Source organism: Aethalodelphis obliquidens, unplaced genomic scaffold, assembly GCF_003676395.1.
Source record: "Aethalodelphis obliquidens isolate GAN/ISIS:26980383/991018 unplaced genomic scaffold, ASM367639v1 scaffold87, whole genome shotgun sequence".
Lineage (NCBI taxonomy): Eukaryota > Metazoa > Chordata > Mammalia > Artiodactyla > Delphinidae > Aethalodelphis > Aethalodelphis obliquidens.
In genome coordinates this window covers 3,669,023-3,685,888 of record NW_020838031.1, presented here as the reverse complement: position 1 = coordinate 3,685,888, position 16,866 = coordinate 3,669,023, and the positions used below count along the sequence as shown (strand labels likewise).

General features: G+C 49.1%; 1 protein-coding gene across 14 annotated transcripts in view; it reads left to right on the top strand.

Annotated features, from left to right (window-relative positions):
* Positions 1-16,866, top strand: part of SIPA1L2 (signal induced proliferation associated 1 like 2) — a 238,114-nt gene that overhangs the window by 200,661 nt on the left and 20,587 nt on the right. For all 14 annotated transcript variants that reach the window (XM_027094090.1, XM_027094089.1, XM_027094088.1 and 11 more), the window contains 4 exons: positions 1,579-1,964; positions 6,503-6,727; positions 8,862-9,015; positions 11,306-11,525. In XM_027094090.1, coding sequence (XP_026949891.1) covers positions 1,579-1,964; positions 6,503-6,727; positions 8,862-9,015; positions 11,306-11,525 — 985 coding nt within the window. The remainder of the gene's footprint in view (positions 1-1,578; positions 1,965-6,502; positions 6,728-8,861; positions 9,016-11,305; positions 11,526-16,866) is intronic.

Sequence of the window (16,866 nt, the reverse complement as noted above, 5' to 3'; positions counted from 1 at the left end):
GCACACGCGGTTTAGTACCGTTGTTGCCAGGGGTTCTCAGGGGTGTCTTTTACCTCACAAGGCTCTTGGGTGGAGGGGAAAAAAAAAAACTAAATGAAAAGCTAAGGGTTTTTTTGGGTTTTTTTTCCTCCTTGAGTTATAAAGGACCACAAAGAAAGGTCATACCGTAAATTATCGGCAGAGCCAAGATCGTAGACTCAGCCTTTGATCCTTGGTATTTTTAATCTGTTAACTCTGACCCACTTGTGGGCACAGCACAGAAGCGGAACCTGTGGAGCAGGGTGTGTGGTGGGCGACACTCTGCCCGGGGCTCAGTGGACAGCCGCAGATGGTGCGCAGTAATGCCAGCCCCAGCCAACTGACCGGCAGCCGGTGTTCCCACAGTGCCCGCGTGGTTTGGTTTACTTTCCGCAAAAATGAAAAAGCGGGCCATGTCGGTGATTGTAGCTCAGTGAAATAAAACTTCCAGTTAAACGTGAAAACAGGAACTGGAGTTGTTGCCAAATGAGGCCAACCTTATAAAGCAGCTGATTTTTCAGAACCTGTGGGCGTTTGATCAGGCCTTGAGCTGAGTTGTTCCTTTCCGTGTCCTCCGTGCGTCACCGGCCAGCTGTAGAGCTAGCCGAGTGTTACCTGCGAACACGTGGCCTCCGTCTCTCAGCGGTATCCCCACCTCGTCTCGAGCCTCATGGAGCCGCTCAGGGCCACCTGCACAGAAGATCCCTGTGTGATAACAAAGGGCAAGAGGAGTTGCTTAAGGATGTGATAGGGAGGGAGGAAAGGCCAAACCACTGGAAAGTAGATCGGGGCTCGGCTGGGTCTCGCGACTGACGATTTGGGCCTCGTTAGTTTTCTCAGCCTGAGGAGAGGGGCCACGTCTGTACCAGGACATCCTCAGACGGGGACATTTACCCTGTTCTCTAGGGATCTCAGAGCACTCCCGAGAGCACCCCATCTCGTCAGCCCCCCGGGGCTGCCCCGACTTGGGCCCTGGGGCCTGTGGCTCGCGCTTACGCCGTGCTTCTGCACGTGAGCTGGTTGGGTCTATGCAGTGATCGCTGGGCTTAGAGTAATAAGCAGAGGGAGGGATCGAGCGGCTGTCCAAAGCCCCATCGCTGTGATTCAGACCTGGGTCTTCAGCCCCAAACGCAGGGCTGGCCTGTCATTCGTCGTAGGAGCATCTTCTGGAGGAAAGGCTGCTGTCCTCCTTTTATTGATTCCCCACGTGCTTTCTCAGCTTCTGTAACCTGCGTTGATTACTTTCTGGTTAGGGGCACCCTGGCAATACTTTGGCGTTTCACGCACAAGTATTTGAACAAAGACTTGAAAAGATACCCGTTCAGATTAAGATGAATGATGGGAGGAATTATGACTCAGGGCGACTTTTGCATGAAACCAGGATATTTTTTAAAAGGAAGTTCTTTCCTTGCCGCTCACTGACAAGTGAGCAGAAGGGGTTCAGGTGAAATCATCTGGTTTGTAGCTTCCTGAGTCTGGTGGGGGCGGGGAATGACCTCTTCACGAAGAAGCAACGTGTGGGATTTGTTGGAAGCCTTTCCGTTTCTCTTTCTTCTCAAGATTGGAGAGAAAAGCTGCCCCAGCCATTCCAGCAGCAACACACTCTCCAGCGACACCTCTGGCAACAGCGATGACAAGCACTTTGGGTCCGGGGACCTGATGGACCCTGAGTTGCCGGGGCTTACGTACATCAAGGGCGCCTCCACGGACAGTGGCATCGACACGGCCCCATGCATGCCCGCCACGGTCCTCGGCCCCGTGCACCTGGCGGGCAGCAGGTCCCTGGTCCACGGGCAGGCGGAGCAGTGGGCTGACTCGGACATCCCGGGGCCCGATGACGAGCAGGCCAAGATGTACGCGGTCCACGGCTATGCGCCCAGCATCTCCGCCGGCCATGCTGCCGATGGCAGCCTGGGCGACCTCAGCGAGATCTCATCCCACTCCAGGTAAGTCCCCGCGCCGCCACCGGCGTCCGCTCCGGGCACCCTGGGCGCCGTCGCCTGCGCTGGGGTGGGAGAGGGGCCCGAAGTAGGACCAGCAGGCGCCTGAGGTCATTGCCACCTGTGTGCCACGCGGCCTGACTTCAGAGGAAATGCTTGCTTCCAGAGTCTCCTTTGAAATGTGCACACGAATACGTTTGTGATTCTATCTTCCTTTCTCTTGAAAGTTGAGAGAAAACTAAACAGAGATGCTCATGGCCCTTATCAGACCACTCATCTCTCTCTCCCAGTTCAACCTGTGGTCCCTGATTTTCGGGAGACGGCAAGCTGGACAGCGCTCAGGGGATGGTGGGCAGTGACGGGGGGCGGGGGGTGGCCTCTCGTCGTCCCTCCGAAGGCCCGTGCCCCGCTCTGCCCTGGTCCGCGGGCCCCCTCTCACCAGCGTGTGCACCAATGGAAGTATGTTCACAGTGACAGTCCAATTAAAAAAAAGACTGGCTAAATGTAAAGGAATTGTATTCTAACTACGAATGTGCAGTATATAGCTATGAGTAGTTTTAAACTCCTGTTTGACATACGTCTGTACAGAGACTTTAAAACTCATAATTGGTGATTCCTCCCTTCAAAGACCAGGCAGAGAAACGCTTTCATTCAGGTTTGGCCGCGCGTAGAATTTACTGCACACCGACGACCGCTCTCGTTTTCCTTGCTGCCTCCAAGGCCTTCCCTGCTTCAGCTCTGAGTGACTGTCTGACTTTTCCTCAGAACTCTTCTAGCTGCCGGAGGGCAGTCAGATGAACACTGATGGGATTATCCTTCCAGGTCCCTAAGGCCGTGGCAGAGACACTTCTCCAGCGATGGTGCTTGAGGCTGGCCGTGGGGTTCCCAGCGCCGGCCTCTGTTCTCCTCGGCCGCCTTCACCCAGGCCGAGCCCGCTGCCCTCTGACCTTCTGCCCGTCCTCACGCGGCCACTGCCGAGCCGGGGGGGACGAACCGCCGGGCAGAAGGGAGAGTAGCTGTGACCACAGAGCAGACACATGAATCGCTCCGGCTTTCCTCTCAGTCGAGGCCGAGACCTCATCAGCGGTGCCGTTATTTTCATGACTGATGTCATGTGATGTCTGATCTTGTTTGAAAAAACGTTTTAAACTTCTAAGTCCCGGAAAATTACCGTAGATTAATTTTTCTTACACAAACCTAAAACACGAGGGTGCCTGCACACACGTGCTCACTGCCGCCTTTCTGCTTTCCTTCTCCTGTCGCTAACGTCGTCGTCTGTGTCTTACATTTACATCATTTGTGTCATTCGAGGGCATTTATGTGACAAGTTAAAGAAAACTGCACACGAATTAGCTCACACAGCGAAGGTAGTATTTTGGCTTATGGAACCCCACGGGCCAGAACTGTGAAGGTTCTGCTTTGACACAGCAGCTCACATGATGTCACCTGAGACCAGGTCCCCCCGGTCCATGGGCTCGGCAGGACGGCCCTGAAATCTCAGCAGTGAGAATGGCTGTGTCACCTGCTGTGTCACCTGCAGGCCTCCCGTGCTACTGCTCCCCGTCACAGGAAGGAAGTGCGGATCTTTTCAAGTTTCTGCAGACATGCCCCCCTGCCCTGCCACCAGTGTCTCTTCACGTGTTCTTGGCTTTAATCACTGTGCTCTGGGGGACTGGGGGTCAGTCTGCCAAACCACGCAGCTGGAGACTGGGGAAGAGAGCCACTTCCTCGGAAGAAAATCAGAGGGTTGTGTCCCTGGGAGAAGGGGGAGGAGACGCAGACAGGGCGCCCTGAGCACCCACCATAGGCTCTGTCTTCTTCCCCTGGGCAGACGGAGTGCAGGATATGGAACCTATTTCAAAGTAGAGACACCTATTACTTTTGACCAGTTCTCTTTAATAATTTGACTTTAAATAGGTTTAGTACTAACTAAAATAATATTTAAGTGTTATCAGTGGCTTTGGTTACCTGAATTATTCCTGTCTTACTTTCAGAGACAGTTTTGAATTGGCCAGGCTGTAAAAACCATCTTGGGATTTTATAATCTTCTGGTGTCTTGTTCAGAGTGTAGAAGATTTTGTAAAATGGCTGATTTCCTGATACGTCCTTAGAGAGATGTAATTGGCATCACAAACAGAATTTTGTATTACCGTTGAGGAGAATTTCAGTGGAAACCGCTTTCAGAGCACCTTCTTTTATGAATACAGTCAGGATATTTATAGGGATTTGAAGTCAATTTTCTGGAACACCTTAAGCATTCATTAATGTAATGGGTCAGACTCGTAGAAAGCACAGGAAACTGCTAGATTGCGTTTCTGGTCGACGCTCCTTCTTTCCACCCCTTTACGCTGGACATGTGCACAGCGGTTGCAGAAGGGCCATGTGCTGAGTGAGGGGCTCCTTTCCCATCCAGGTGCCTTTTTCTTGCCCTTCTTAGTTGACAGTGACTTTAAAGCCACATTTCAACTCCAGTTGCAGGCTTTTGTGGAATTCATCATTAAAGTAACTCTTTTGAACACTTCCTCCTGTCTGTCCCCTCACCCATATGGGAGAACTAGAGAAAATAAGATTTCAAATATTTTTAAGTTTCTTTTTAATTTTAAAATATTCAAGTATTTTTAAGTGTTTTCTATTAATAGTTTTACATGTAAAATAAGACTTGAAATGTCAGCGTGTTGAGGTAAAAGGCTCATTAGTGCACAAAGGACCCACCTACCACAGTGGTGCCGAGACTCTGCAGATCCCGAAATGCCAGGACCCAGACCGGGACGCACACTCCCTGTGCTGATGAGTACCGTCGGCCTCTGAGTGTGTGGTCAGCTCGGAGCTGAGGCCCACTGCCCAGGGGCTCAGTTGTGACTGGGCGCAGTCCAGGGAACAGGAGAGCAGGAGAGCCTCTTGGGGGCTGGCATCAGCGCCGAGCGTCCTGGCTAGTCACCCCTCCAGCCCACGCACTCCTGTATCCCACCATGTCTTAGCTGCTTCTCAGCGCTCAACCCTGGTTGACACGATTTGTACTCAGTGTGGATCTCACCCCAGGCTGCTGCCTCCTCTCATCTAGAGAGCCTGGGCCTGTCTGCTTCACTCCGTAGCCACAGCACTTGGTACCTACAGGTCCTTGAGCTTGACAAGCATTGGAATGTTTGTTGAGTGAAGGAGGGACGTCTAAGGAGGCTGTTGATAAATGCTTCTTGATTGAGTTAGTAACCCAGTGCCTTGGGTCGCCTAAGGAAACAGGAGGCACCAGGGTCGGCTGTTCGCAGCTCCCAGACCATCTACGACACACGCTTAATACTCTGATTCTGGTTTTCCACCACCAGCATCACTGCCACCCCCACCAGCTCCGCCACACACGCGCGCGTTCCCAACAGCCATCCAGGAGTAGAGCAAGCGTCCATTATGTATGTGGTGCGATTCCGGGATTGCACTGAGAACTGGGAACGGGAACTTACGACCCCTGAAGACAAGCCGCACTGGTGCGAGGCGAGAACGGGGCTGGAGGGAGGGGTGTGCAGGAATCACCACCCGTTAAGACGGCGCCCCTGCCGCTCCATGCTTTTAATTCAGCGAACCCGTTTTGGTTGGTTGGTTGTTTTCTTTTTCCCCTACGAGGGCAGGGCACTTAGATAAGAGCTCAGAATACAAAGCAGTATTCATAGGAGGCTAACCAAGCTTTTGCAAAGTGAAACAAGTCAACTGCCAAAAAAACAAAGCAGAAAAACCCATGTTCTGGCTTCTCCTGTAAATGGCTCATGTGATTATCTGGTGTTTGCACTTATTCATGTCATCATACTCTACTCTTTGTAAAGGATTGAGAGTTGGCAGTGAAACTCTAAAATAAGAACGTGAGTCTAGAAGGAAAGGATTCATGAAAACCTTATTGCCAACATTCTAGAATGTTCATCTGCTTCAGAGGAAACCTTTAGAGCCACGTTACTGCTGCTAGACACGGGTTTTTGCCACGTTGCTCGTGAAATGGATTCCATGCATTTGTTCTTAGAGTTTAACTTTAAAATATTTTACTCCTGGGGTCAAAGACGTTTTTAATCAAGCTTGAATGAGGAAAATGGAAAAGCACATCGGGCTTGTGACCATTGCCCCAGGTGCTGGTAACACTGGACTCTCATCATAAGAGGCTCCCATTTTTGCCAGTCTGGTGAGCGTGCCCTGATATCCTGCAGTGGTTTGCACTGGTTTCCTTGGGGATGGCGGAGGTTGAGCCCTTCCTCTTATGTTTATTCACCATTTGAGTTTCTTTTCTTCTGAGGCATCACTGTGGTGCCCATTTTTCTATTAGATTTCCCCTGACTGGGCTTTGAACGTCCTTCTGGCCACAGGCATACAGCTTTGCACATGAACACCCTTGGCCTGTGGGAAGCAGGGCATTCCAAAGGCACGTGGCAGAGAGGCGGCCACATCTGCCCCCCGCTGCCCGATTTTGCTCAAGAGAAGGACCTGAGTCGTGCGTGGTGGCTCTGAGTTTGGCAACGTGCCCGCACCGCTGAGATCTGATTGTATCGCAGCTTCTGTCTTTTTCTCCCCAGTGGTTCACGCCATTCAGGAAGCCCCTCAGCTCACGGTTCCAAAATTAGTGGGTCTCTGGATACGTCCAAAGTGTACATCGTGTCTCACAGCAGCAGTCAACAGGCCCCGGGGTCCGTGTCCAAGGCCTACCACCGGCAAGGGGCCATGAACAAATATGTCATCGGCTGGAAGAAATCGGAAGACAGCCCGCCACCCGAGGAACCCGAAGTGGCTGAGTGTCAGGGGTAAGGTGTCCGGGGGGCTCTTCTCTAGGCAAACCTTGGGCATCTGGGGCATGGACCAAGCTAATGTATTTTTCCCCCCAGTAGAAACAGATTTTCTAAAAAAGAGTAATCGAGAAACATCTTGGTAAAGCTCTTTAAATGTTGGCATTTATATTTCTCTTTAAAAGTCTTCCCTTTCTTTGATGTTCTCATATAAAATTAAAACAAATTTCTTTTTTTTTATATAAATTTCTTTATTTTATTTATTTTTGGCTGCATTGGGTCGTTGCTGCACGCGGGCTTTCTCTAGATGTGGCGAGCAGGGGCTACTCTTTGTTGCAGTGCGCGGGCTTCTCATTGCAGTGGCTTCTCTTGTCATGGAGCACGGGCTCTAGGCACACGGGCTTTAGTAGTTGTGGCTCGTGGGCTCAGTAGTTGTGGCTCGTGGGCTCTAGAGCACAGGCTCCGTAGTTGTGGCGCACGGGCTTAGTTGCTCTGCGGCATGTGGGATCTTCCCGGACCTGGGCTCGAACCTGTGTCCCCTGCGTTGGCAGGCAGATTCTTAACCACTGCGCCACCAGCGAAGTCCCTAAAACAAATTTCTGTTCCTTGCTTTTATATTCACGTACCATGTCCTCCTCACCTCTGTACGTCCTCGTGACACACGTAGCAGACACTCAGAGCATAGTTATTGACGTATCATTTGTCAATTTTAATAAAGTCTCTAAGTTAGCAGGAAAAAAGGCTAGCAATTTTTACTTAAACACATAGGGAACTGGAATAGTGCATTTTATTAGTGATTTTCGGTGTTACCTTATTATCCCAGCAGTTACTGATGAGACCTGGGTTTGTTTTTTTCTTCCCTACGTCTTTCCCAAAGCAGATAGGGCCTGGAGCTCTTGAGCACGTCTACCCCCGAATCTCAGGGCCCACAGCTGGGCACGTGTGACGGCCTCGTCACAAACCCTCCATGGTGTGTCTTCCCACGGGGGTTCCGTGCAGAGCCCCCATCCCCCGGGTCTTGGGTTCTTTTTTAGCTCCCAAGCCAACCACATCTTCAGTCACATTTAAAAGTTTTGAAAGCTTCTTCCCCAGTCACTGCTTTCATGTCGTCAGCGCTGCTGCTGCTTACAGAGCCGAAAAGTTCGGGAAACCTGACCTACCTCAGGAACAAAGCAAGAGACGTAGCGAGTTCCGATAAATCGTTCTTAATTTTGAGCATGTTCATGTGAGTTTCATATCCTGATAATTCCCCAGTGAGCCGTCACCCTGCAACACAGTAGCCTGGCTTTGGAGATGGGGTCATCTCGGTGATGCAGGACAGTCACACACAGGTCATCCTCAGCAAGCTGCCGCCCTGGGCCGTGGTTCCTGGAGCATCACGTTTCAGGTCGTGCGGCCCGTCCGCCTCGGCTGACAGTACAGCCCCTGGTTCCTCACCCACCGTGTCTTCAGGAACGTTCCGTGGCTCAGATTACATTTGCAGACCAAACCTTTTAAAAACGACTCCCCAGTTTTCTCCCTGGAAAAGAGCTGAAAACAGTAATTCGGCTAGACAGTCTTTTGTTGTCCATAAATACATTTCTATATACTGATAATCAAGGGGGACAGCTGCTTCATTTATGCAAACGGCTTTGCGAAATGGCTGATGATAAAAATGCTTGGCATGCACCCGGATGGATTACTGTTCAACATCAGGTTCCCCGGGGTCTGGCTCTCCGTGTTGCAGGGTGGACGGTGCGTGGGGTTGCCCAGCCACAAGAGAAGGGCTTTCTCAAATTCCGGGCAGGCACCAGGCTTCCTTCAAAGAACACGAGATAATCTCCGATGAATTATTGAAACTGTGTTTTCTGACACAGGTTAGGCAAGGGAAGACACAGCCTTATTTGAAAAGTTGGCTCTATGTTTTTCTCATTCAGGGCTTTGGGGATCTGATTTGTTCTGCATTATTCAGAAACCTAAGTTTGCACTCATTTCACAAACGTAGGATGGCACGGGGATCTGGGAGAAATGCAGCAGAAGTGAGTCAGCGAGTTTCTGTGTGTATGAACGTGGTGGGTGAAGCTGGTGACTGGATTTTAATTCATAAGGCTGCTGGCGTTTTACAGATAGGCTGATGACTCACCTTCATTTTCCTTCTGCCTTGTGTCACCAGGCTGTATGGTGAGATGGGTCTCCTGTCCACCGCAGCTCAGCAGCAGGCAGTGGTGGGAGATGATGTCTCAGAAACTCAGCACGTGCTCTCCAAAGAAGACTTTCTGAAATTGATGCTTCCCGACAGCCCCTCAGCGGAGGAGGGGAGGAGAAAGGTTAGTGACTTTTGTGTAGCTTTGAAGTGACCGGAAACACTAAGGAAAAGCGTAAAGAGACGCCAGGGCTTCCAGAGTTCTCCCACATGTGGCCTCTCTCGTGATCCTACCTACAGCTCTGTGCCCGGTTGGCCATTTTCACTGTTATTCCCCCAGGAAGCAGAGTGAGCCTGGGAGAGGTCACGAAGGGCAGCTTTCTAGACGGACAGAGGAAGCTAGAGGCAGGCGGGCCTGGCCTCAGTTCTCGGCTGCAGTGACCATCGGCCGTGTGATCTTGTTCATGTGACTTAATCTCTTGGCCCAGCGTCGTCCTCTGAAAAAAGGAAGCAATGATAAATGTATACAGAGTTACAGCCAAGATAAGAACCAACTTCACAGAGGACCCGGATATAACAGGTCATCAGAAATAGTAGCTGTTAAAATTCACACCGCCTGGCTTTTGCTCCGGAACTTGTACCAAGGATAGAGTTCTCCAAGCCATCCTGCTTGGGTGTAATCCTGTTCCAGAAATGGGCTGGACTTAGGTACTGTACCGCCTGGCATCGTAAATCAGATGGCACCTGCCCCGTGCTTGTAAACCGTGCCCACCCACAAGGAAAGGCCACGCGTCAGTCTCACAAACCAACCTCACGTTCGAGGGCACAGCTTCATGACCAGGGCGCAGACCCTCGCTACCGTTAGATGACTTTACTGTCCTTATTAGTTTTAGTTTTATTATGTGTTATTACAGTCTCTTAAACCACTTTGTTAAGTAATGGAAAGTGAAAAAGGACTCCCAGGTAATCCAGCCCAATCTCCTCTTCTGGCAAGTAACTGAGGCCCCAACTGATGAAGTGTGACGTTCGCATAAATACTTGGGGGCAGAGTCAGCCGTGGAATGCAGGCCTTTCTCCCTTCTAATTCAGCGCTCTCTTGTCCAAATGAAAAGAAAAAAGTCAGGCATGGCCATCTTGACTGTGATCAAGATAAACGGCAAGGCTTTGTGCTACTGTCTTCCCTATAATAAAACGATGCTGCAATTAACCTAATTGTGTTCTTAGAATAACACTCTCATGAGATACTACCTCAAAGCCGCTTTAATCTAATGGGCCTGTAATCATGTTCTGAAGAGCCTGCTGGTTGTGTGTGAAGAGGGAATCTCGGAAGAGCTCAACAGAATGAGTCCTTTTTTTTTTCTTTAACTCGTATCAAATCATGTATATGGTACCGTATAAGCTTGGGTGGGGGCTATTGTACCGAAAGTGCAAATAGCTTTTCTTTTAATAGGAACAACCTTCTCCTTGACATGTGTTTTTTTTTTTTCTTCTAAGACAAATCGCCTTCTTTTCGTAGTGCAAACGTAACTTTGCAGTTCGCACACACTCTGGTTCCCATTCATCAGCTGGACAGACTTGACAGGATGAAAGGGACACATAAAATAGAAACACTTTACATTCACAAACGTAAATAACCGTTTCTGTATTTGCTTGATGCAAACGTTCTGGCTTTTACTATTATTGATGTAAAAGGAACGTGGTTCAGGATATAGAAGAAGTTGGAAATTCAGATTTGATTTAATTTTTCTTGAGTTTTTGACTACTTGCTTCTTTAGTATGAACTTTCCCTACCCTATCTGTGATTTAACACAATAATTTTAATGGTTTCTTTAAACCTGGTTACGATTGATTACTATAACTCAATTCTCAACAACTGTACTAGACTTCTGTGAGTGAAACTTTAAAGTGTGTAGACAGTAAGACTTTCCTGGACCAATACTGTCTTTCTTGAACCTGTGTGTGGCTTAGAAAGCTGCAGTGCTCAAAAATTAATATTATTATTATGACCTAGATTAGATTGAACCTCGCATGTAGTTGATTGGTACAGAAATCACCTAATATTAAAATGTAGTCATTTCCGATGAACATCAAGCCAGCACTAGATGTGGTTTTGAATAACCGTTGCCTGAAATGGCAGCGTTCTGTATTTCCAGAAGCTGCCACAGCTAAAAGGTTATGGAACCTCCATTTAACATTTCAGAACAGAGCTGTGCCTGTCTAATTCGTGGTGATATTTCACAGAACGTCCAAGGAGGAAAAGAGCCAAACCCAGGAACTGCAGGAAGCCCTTGTGCTTTGCCTCGGTGACCTGCGTGCCTGGCTGTAGCATCCCTAGGCTGCGGCTTTGCGCGCACCTGCTGCTCCGAGATGCTCCCACGGTGGTCCGGGAGCCCCCCTAAGGCTGTCAGATGAGTTTCACGCTGTCAGCTTTCTGACATCTGTTTTCCCTTCCCTCCTCCTGTCTCAACCCCTAGTTTTCGTTCTATGGGAACCTGTCCCCGCGCCGCTCGCTGTACCGCACGCTCTCGGACGAGAGCATTTGCAGCCATCGCAGGGGGTCTTCCTTCGGAAGCTCCCGAAGTTCCATCCTTGACCAGGCCCTGCCCAGCGACATCCTGTTCAGCACCACCCCGCCCTACCACAGCACCCTGCCACCCCGGACCCAGCCGGCGCCCAGCATGGGAAGCCTGCGGAGTAAGTGCCCGGGGTGGCCCGAGCTGTCCTCGTGGGCTCTCTGGGGTGGGTCTCCTACGGGGGTTGGAGGGACTTGTTTATTCTTTAAACTATGTATCATTTGGTGGTGCGTTTTCTCTCTTAGTGATTTTTGAAGGTGGTAAAAGCCCCAAAGTGGACATTTTTTAAAAGCTGAACACTACTGCCAATTTTTCAGAAAATCTTAAAACCCGTATTAAACGTTTTTAGCAGGTGAAATAGTGACCTTTATACTCAGCTCAGCTGTTACATCCGTAAAGAAAGAAGTGTCTAAACCTGATAAAGAGAAAAGGGCGCCACGGTGGTAGATTTTCCGGTGGGCAGCACGCGGGGAGGAAGGTTGCTTTTCTTGCCTCCTGTGTCTGTTTCTTCTTGATCTTACAGATCTGGTGAAGGCGAAGGTGGCAGGTGGGCATCGGGACACCTGGGTCCCAGCCCTGGCTCTTCCCACGTGGTACCATGTCCCATCACTTAGATTCTGTGTCCAGTTCACTCCAATTTATTGGCCACAGGTTGACTAGATCATTTCCAGATGATTTTCCTTCAAATCCTAAAATCTTTCCTTTTTACATGGTGTTAGTTTCCTATTAACATGTGGGTGTTGAAGGGTGATTTTTTTTTAACATTAGTTAGCTTTATTTCCTTTTTTCATAGTTAATTTCTATTGTACAGGAAGAATGAGGATTAAATCAGAAATATGTTCCTTGTCAGGGTTTTCTTAAATTTCATGGTAGAAAGCATTACCTTTAGAACCAATTTGAACTTCATAATACACATATAAGTCCCAGGCTGAATGAAATAAAAGTTCTAATAATCTTTCTAATGTTTAACATAATTGGAAATGAACCTTGTCTCATAAAATTCTTAATCCATTTCTTTTTTTTTTTTGCGGTACGCGGGCCTCTCATTGTTGTGGCCTCTCCCGTTGCGGAGCACAGGCTCCGGACGCGCAGGCCCAGCAGCCATGGCTCACGGGCCCAGCCGCTCCGCGGCATGTAGGGATCTTCCCGGACCGGGGCACGAACCCACGTCTCCTGCATCGGCAGGCGGACTCCCAACCACTGCGCCACCAGGGAAGCCCATCTATTTCTTTAAGTAACATAATATCCTGCCTGTTATGAAAAGTCCATTTGCCTAAATTGGAGAAATACTCCCTCTTGATAAAGGTATGAAGGTCAGACAGACATATTCTAATACCCTAATATTTCTCCAAATGTTTGTCCTTTTTTGTAAATAGGTAACTTTAATGGCCTCTTAAAGCTTTCCTAAAACCAGTAAAACTCTATTTTCTTGCAGATGTCATATCTTCCACTTAAAAATGCTTGAGGTATGATCGTGAAATCTACAGTATAGACGTTACGGTAGTTCTTACATTCTACCTTTCATTTGCTTCCATGTGGAAGACGCACAATTGACCCTTGAACAACAGGGATTTGAACTGTGCAGATCGACTTACACACAGGTTTTTTTCCATGTAAATATCACGGTACTACATGCTCCACGGTTGGTTGGATCAGGGGATGTGGCACCTCGGATACGGGGGCCAACCGTAAAGTACATGCAGATTTTCCACTGTGTGGGTGGTCCACGCCCCTAACAGCCACGTTGCTTAAGGGTAAACTCTCTATCCTTTTTTTAGCTTCACTTTTTTTTTCTTAATAAACATCATTTACTTAGAGCAGTCTTAGGTTCCCAGCAAAAGTGAGCAGAAGGTATGCAGACTTCCCGGGTACACACCCACTGCCCCTGCAGGTGCTCAGTCTGCCCCCGACCACAGGGAACACTTGTTAGAGGATACTAACACATCTTCATCACCCAAAGTGCGTAGTTTGCGTTGGGGTTCACCCCCCCGGCCGTCGTACATTCTATGTGTTTGGGCAAATGCATGGTGACGTACCTACCATTGTAGTATTTTACAGAGTATTTTCATCTCCCTAAAGAGCCTCTGTGCCCCACCTGTTCATCCCTGTCTGCCCCTCACCCCTGGTAAATCAGTGGTTCTTTTTTTACTGTCTCCATAGTGTTGTCCTTTCCAGGTGTCATATAGTTGGAGTCATACAGGGTGTAGCCTTTCCAGAAATACATTTAATTTTCCTCCAAGGCTTGATAGCTCACTTCTTTTTAGTGTTGACTTCTGTTCTATTGTCTGGGTATGCCGAGTTACCCTTTTTTAAATATTTATTTATTTATTTATCTTTGGCTGCGTCGGGTCTTCGTTGCTGCGCGCGGGCTTTCTCTAGTTGCGGTGAGCAGGGGCTACTCTTCATTGCAGTGCGCGGGCTTCTCATTGCAGTGGCTTCTCTTGTTGTGGAGCACGGGCTCTAGGCACTCAGGCTTCAGTAGCTGTGGAACACAGGCTCAGTAGTTGTGGCTCGCGGGCTCTAGAGCGCAGGCTCAGTAGTTTTGGCACCCGGGCTTAGTTGCTCCGCGGCATGCGGGATCTTCCCGGACAAGGGCTCGAACCCGTGTCCCCTGCATCGGCAGGCGGATTCTTAACCACTGCGCCACCAGGGACGTCCCTGTGTCCTTGCTTAGTATGTTCAGAGGTACAATGGAAACAGGCAGGATACACTCTCCACTATCCGGGTTAAAAACTGCCTGACTTGCCTTCATTGTCTCTTCTCCTGGGAAAAGCAGTAAGAGTGGTCCTTGCTGTTTGTGCTTCTCAGATGAAACCTTCTTATTTGGCCACGTGACTCCTCCAATTTCTAAACTTCACAACCTACTCAGAAAAAAAAATTCTCTAGGTTTGGTGGATCAAGTGACAAAATATAAATAAGGGAGCTGGGAGTAATTTGAATTAATGCGTCTCCCCCAAGACACTTCTGATTCCCTCCTCCCTCCCCACCAAGGGGCTCAACTGTAAGGATCTGGTTGTCCCTGGGAGGATGCTCGCCCCTGGGACCCCTGACGCCCACACTTACCTGTGTGGTTATTCCTGTATCTGCTCAAGGCAGATTTCAGTCATCTTTTGCTTTCTGTGGTTTCTGGTCACTCAGCAGAGCCCCTGTGAGCAGATCTCGCTCGGAGAGTAGCTGCAACAGTCTGACCCTGGAACAAGCCAGAGAGTTGACAGGTGGGAGCTTGTGGCCAGCAGATGCCCGCGAGCGAGAAATGAGGACTATTTGGGGTCGCCCAGGGGTTTCTCTTAGTTTCTCAGAGACTTAGCTTCACGAGAACTTGCAGTGGCAGTTAGGTTAGTTCTGCCAGAGCGTGTAACCCTGGATGGTTCGTTAGCTACAGAGGTTGAGCAAGGATATGCTGAGGCACACGTATCCTCCTAAAGTTTCCCAGGAAGCATCTGACCTTCCGCTCATAGACACTCATTTGGATCTTGTTCCTAATCTGCAGCAAGGACAGCACAGGGGAGGGTTGGCAAGTCCATCTCTTCACAGTGAGCCTCTGGAGACCTCATCGCCACACCTTTTCTCCATGTAATTATCAGTCACAGGCTGCTCGTTCAGACAGTTTTAGCTTTTCGAAGTCTCAAACTTGGGCCCATCTCAGAATCTCTCTTCTCCTGAGACCAGGATCTTAATCCAGCCTTGGAAGACAGATGACACTTAACAAACACATTTTAGATGTGACTCACGTCGTGATTCATATATATTTCCTGGGGGCGGTTTGGGGATCCCTGAAAGTGCTGTATCATTATGTCTTCAACTTGGAGGTATAAAAATAAGACCAGCTCGAACAATTGAAACAATTCTGAGATCTTTCTGCCTTGCATTTAGGGCCTTTGTTTCCATCATTGGTGGATTTCAGAGTAAAATTTCTTTTGAGGCCCAGGTAGAAAAAAAGAATAGGGAGTGGCCATTTTGACACACAGTTCACAGGCCCGAAAACCAGTGATATTGAAAAGCTCTCATAGTATCCTTGTCTGCTTGGGCGTGGGGTTACCTGGCTTTGTTCAGTGCAGTCACAAGCATTCGCAGGTTTAAAGCATGTTTAAAGAGAATTACTGATTTTTTATGAAATGGAGTTTTATGAAACACTCCAAGGAATGGTAGAAATCTTCCTATGTGGGTAGACTTTTAGAACAAGAGTTCTTAAATTTTGAAAAATAAAACAGGGTATTAGGACTACCCTGGTGGTGGCAGTGGTTAAGAATCCGCCTGCCAGTGCAGAGGACACGGGTTCGAGCCCTGATCCAGGAAGATCCCGCATGCCGTGGAATAACTAAGCCCGCGAGCCACAACTACTGAGCCCACGTGCCACAACTTCTGAAGCCCACGCGCCTAGAGAGAAAGCCCGCGCACAGCGATGAAGACCCAACGCAACCAAAAATAAATAATAAAAGAAAATTAATTAATTAAAAATGCCCAACAAGGTGTTAGGTTCTATATGTTCCCAAATCCTATAGTTGTGACCTAGGCCCCCCGCAAAGGATGCTCCTTGAAGTTTAAAAGCGAGTTTTAGCAGAAATAAAAGAAATTAGTGTTTTCCTTATAATTTAGTACCCACCCAAGATGCCACAGACCCCAGGTGCAGACGTAGTGGTGTGCAGCCTGCAGAAGAGTTGCCCTTGCTTCCGCCGGCCTCGCAGACAGCATCCGTGGCCGTCGGAGGAAGAGCATATTCTCCGACTCTATGCGGCACTTCTTTCTCTTTTTTTCAAATGTTCTCAGTCTCCTCTGTAATAAACATCCCTTGGTTTCTGGAGAGTAATTGTGAAACCACAGCTATCTGACCACCAGGAAATGCTAACAGGAAGGCTCGTCCGCATTTAGAACAACAGCGAGAAAGTCAGACTCAATAAAGCTGGTCCCCGCGATTTCAGGGTCGGGATAAACAAACAGGAAGCCCCAAGATCGATGTCCAGGCCAGAGAGCAGAGACCCCGGCAGCGGTGCCTGGACACCGGCTGCCCTTCAGAAGCCGCGAGTCGCTTTCTTTCCTGGGTTGGCCGGAGGAGCAGCGTGGGCTCTGGAACAGCAGTGGCTCGAGAGGACTGGCCTTGAAATAACAGGCTCTGGTACCTAAGTCGCGCCTTTTCCTCCCCATCTGGAAAGCTCAGGGAACAGCCCAGTTACAGCTGCTGTGGTCACGCCAAGTGCAGGGGCTGGTTCCTGTACGTACTTTCCCAGACCCCAGAGCGGCACCAGCAGGAATCACCTGCTCCTGTCGGCCCCTCAAGGGCAGAACCTGCGCCTGTGGTCATCCCATCCCCAGGTACCGATACGGTACCTGGTGGGACCCAGAATACAGCAGGTGCAGGGTAAACGTCAGCTGGGTGAGACCTAATGTCAGTTATAAGTATTATAAAGAATTTTTGGTGGTTTGGAGTCTTGGACCCCAAAATTTAAAAAAACGTAATTTTTTTT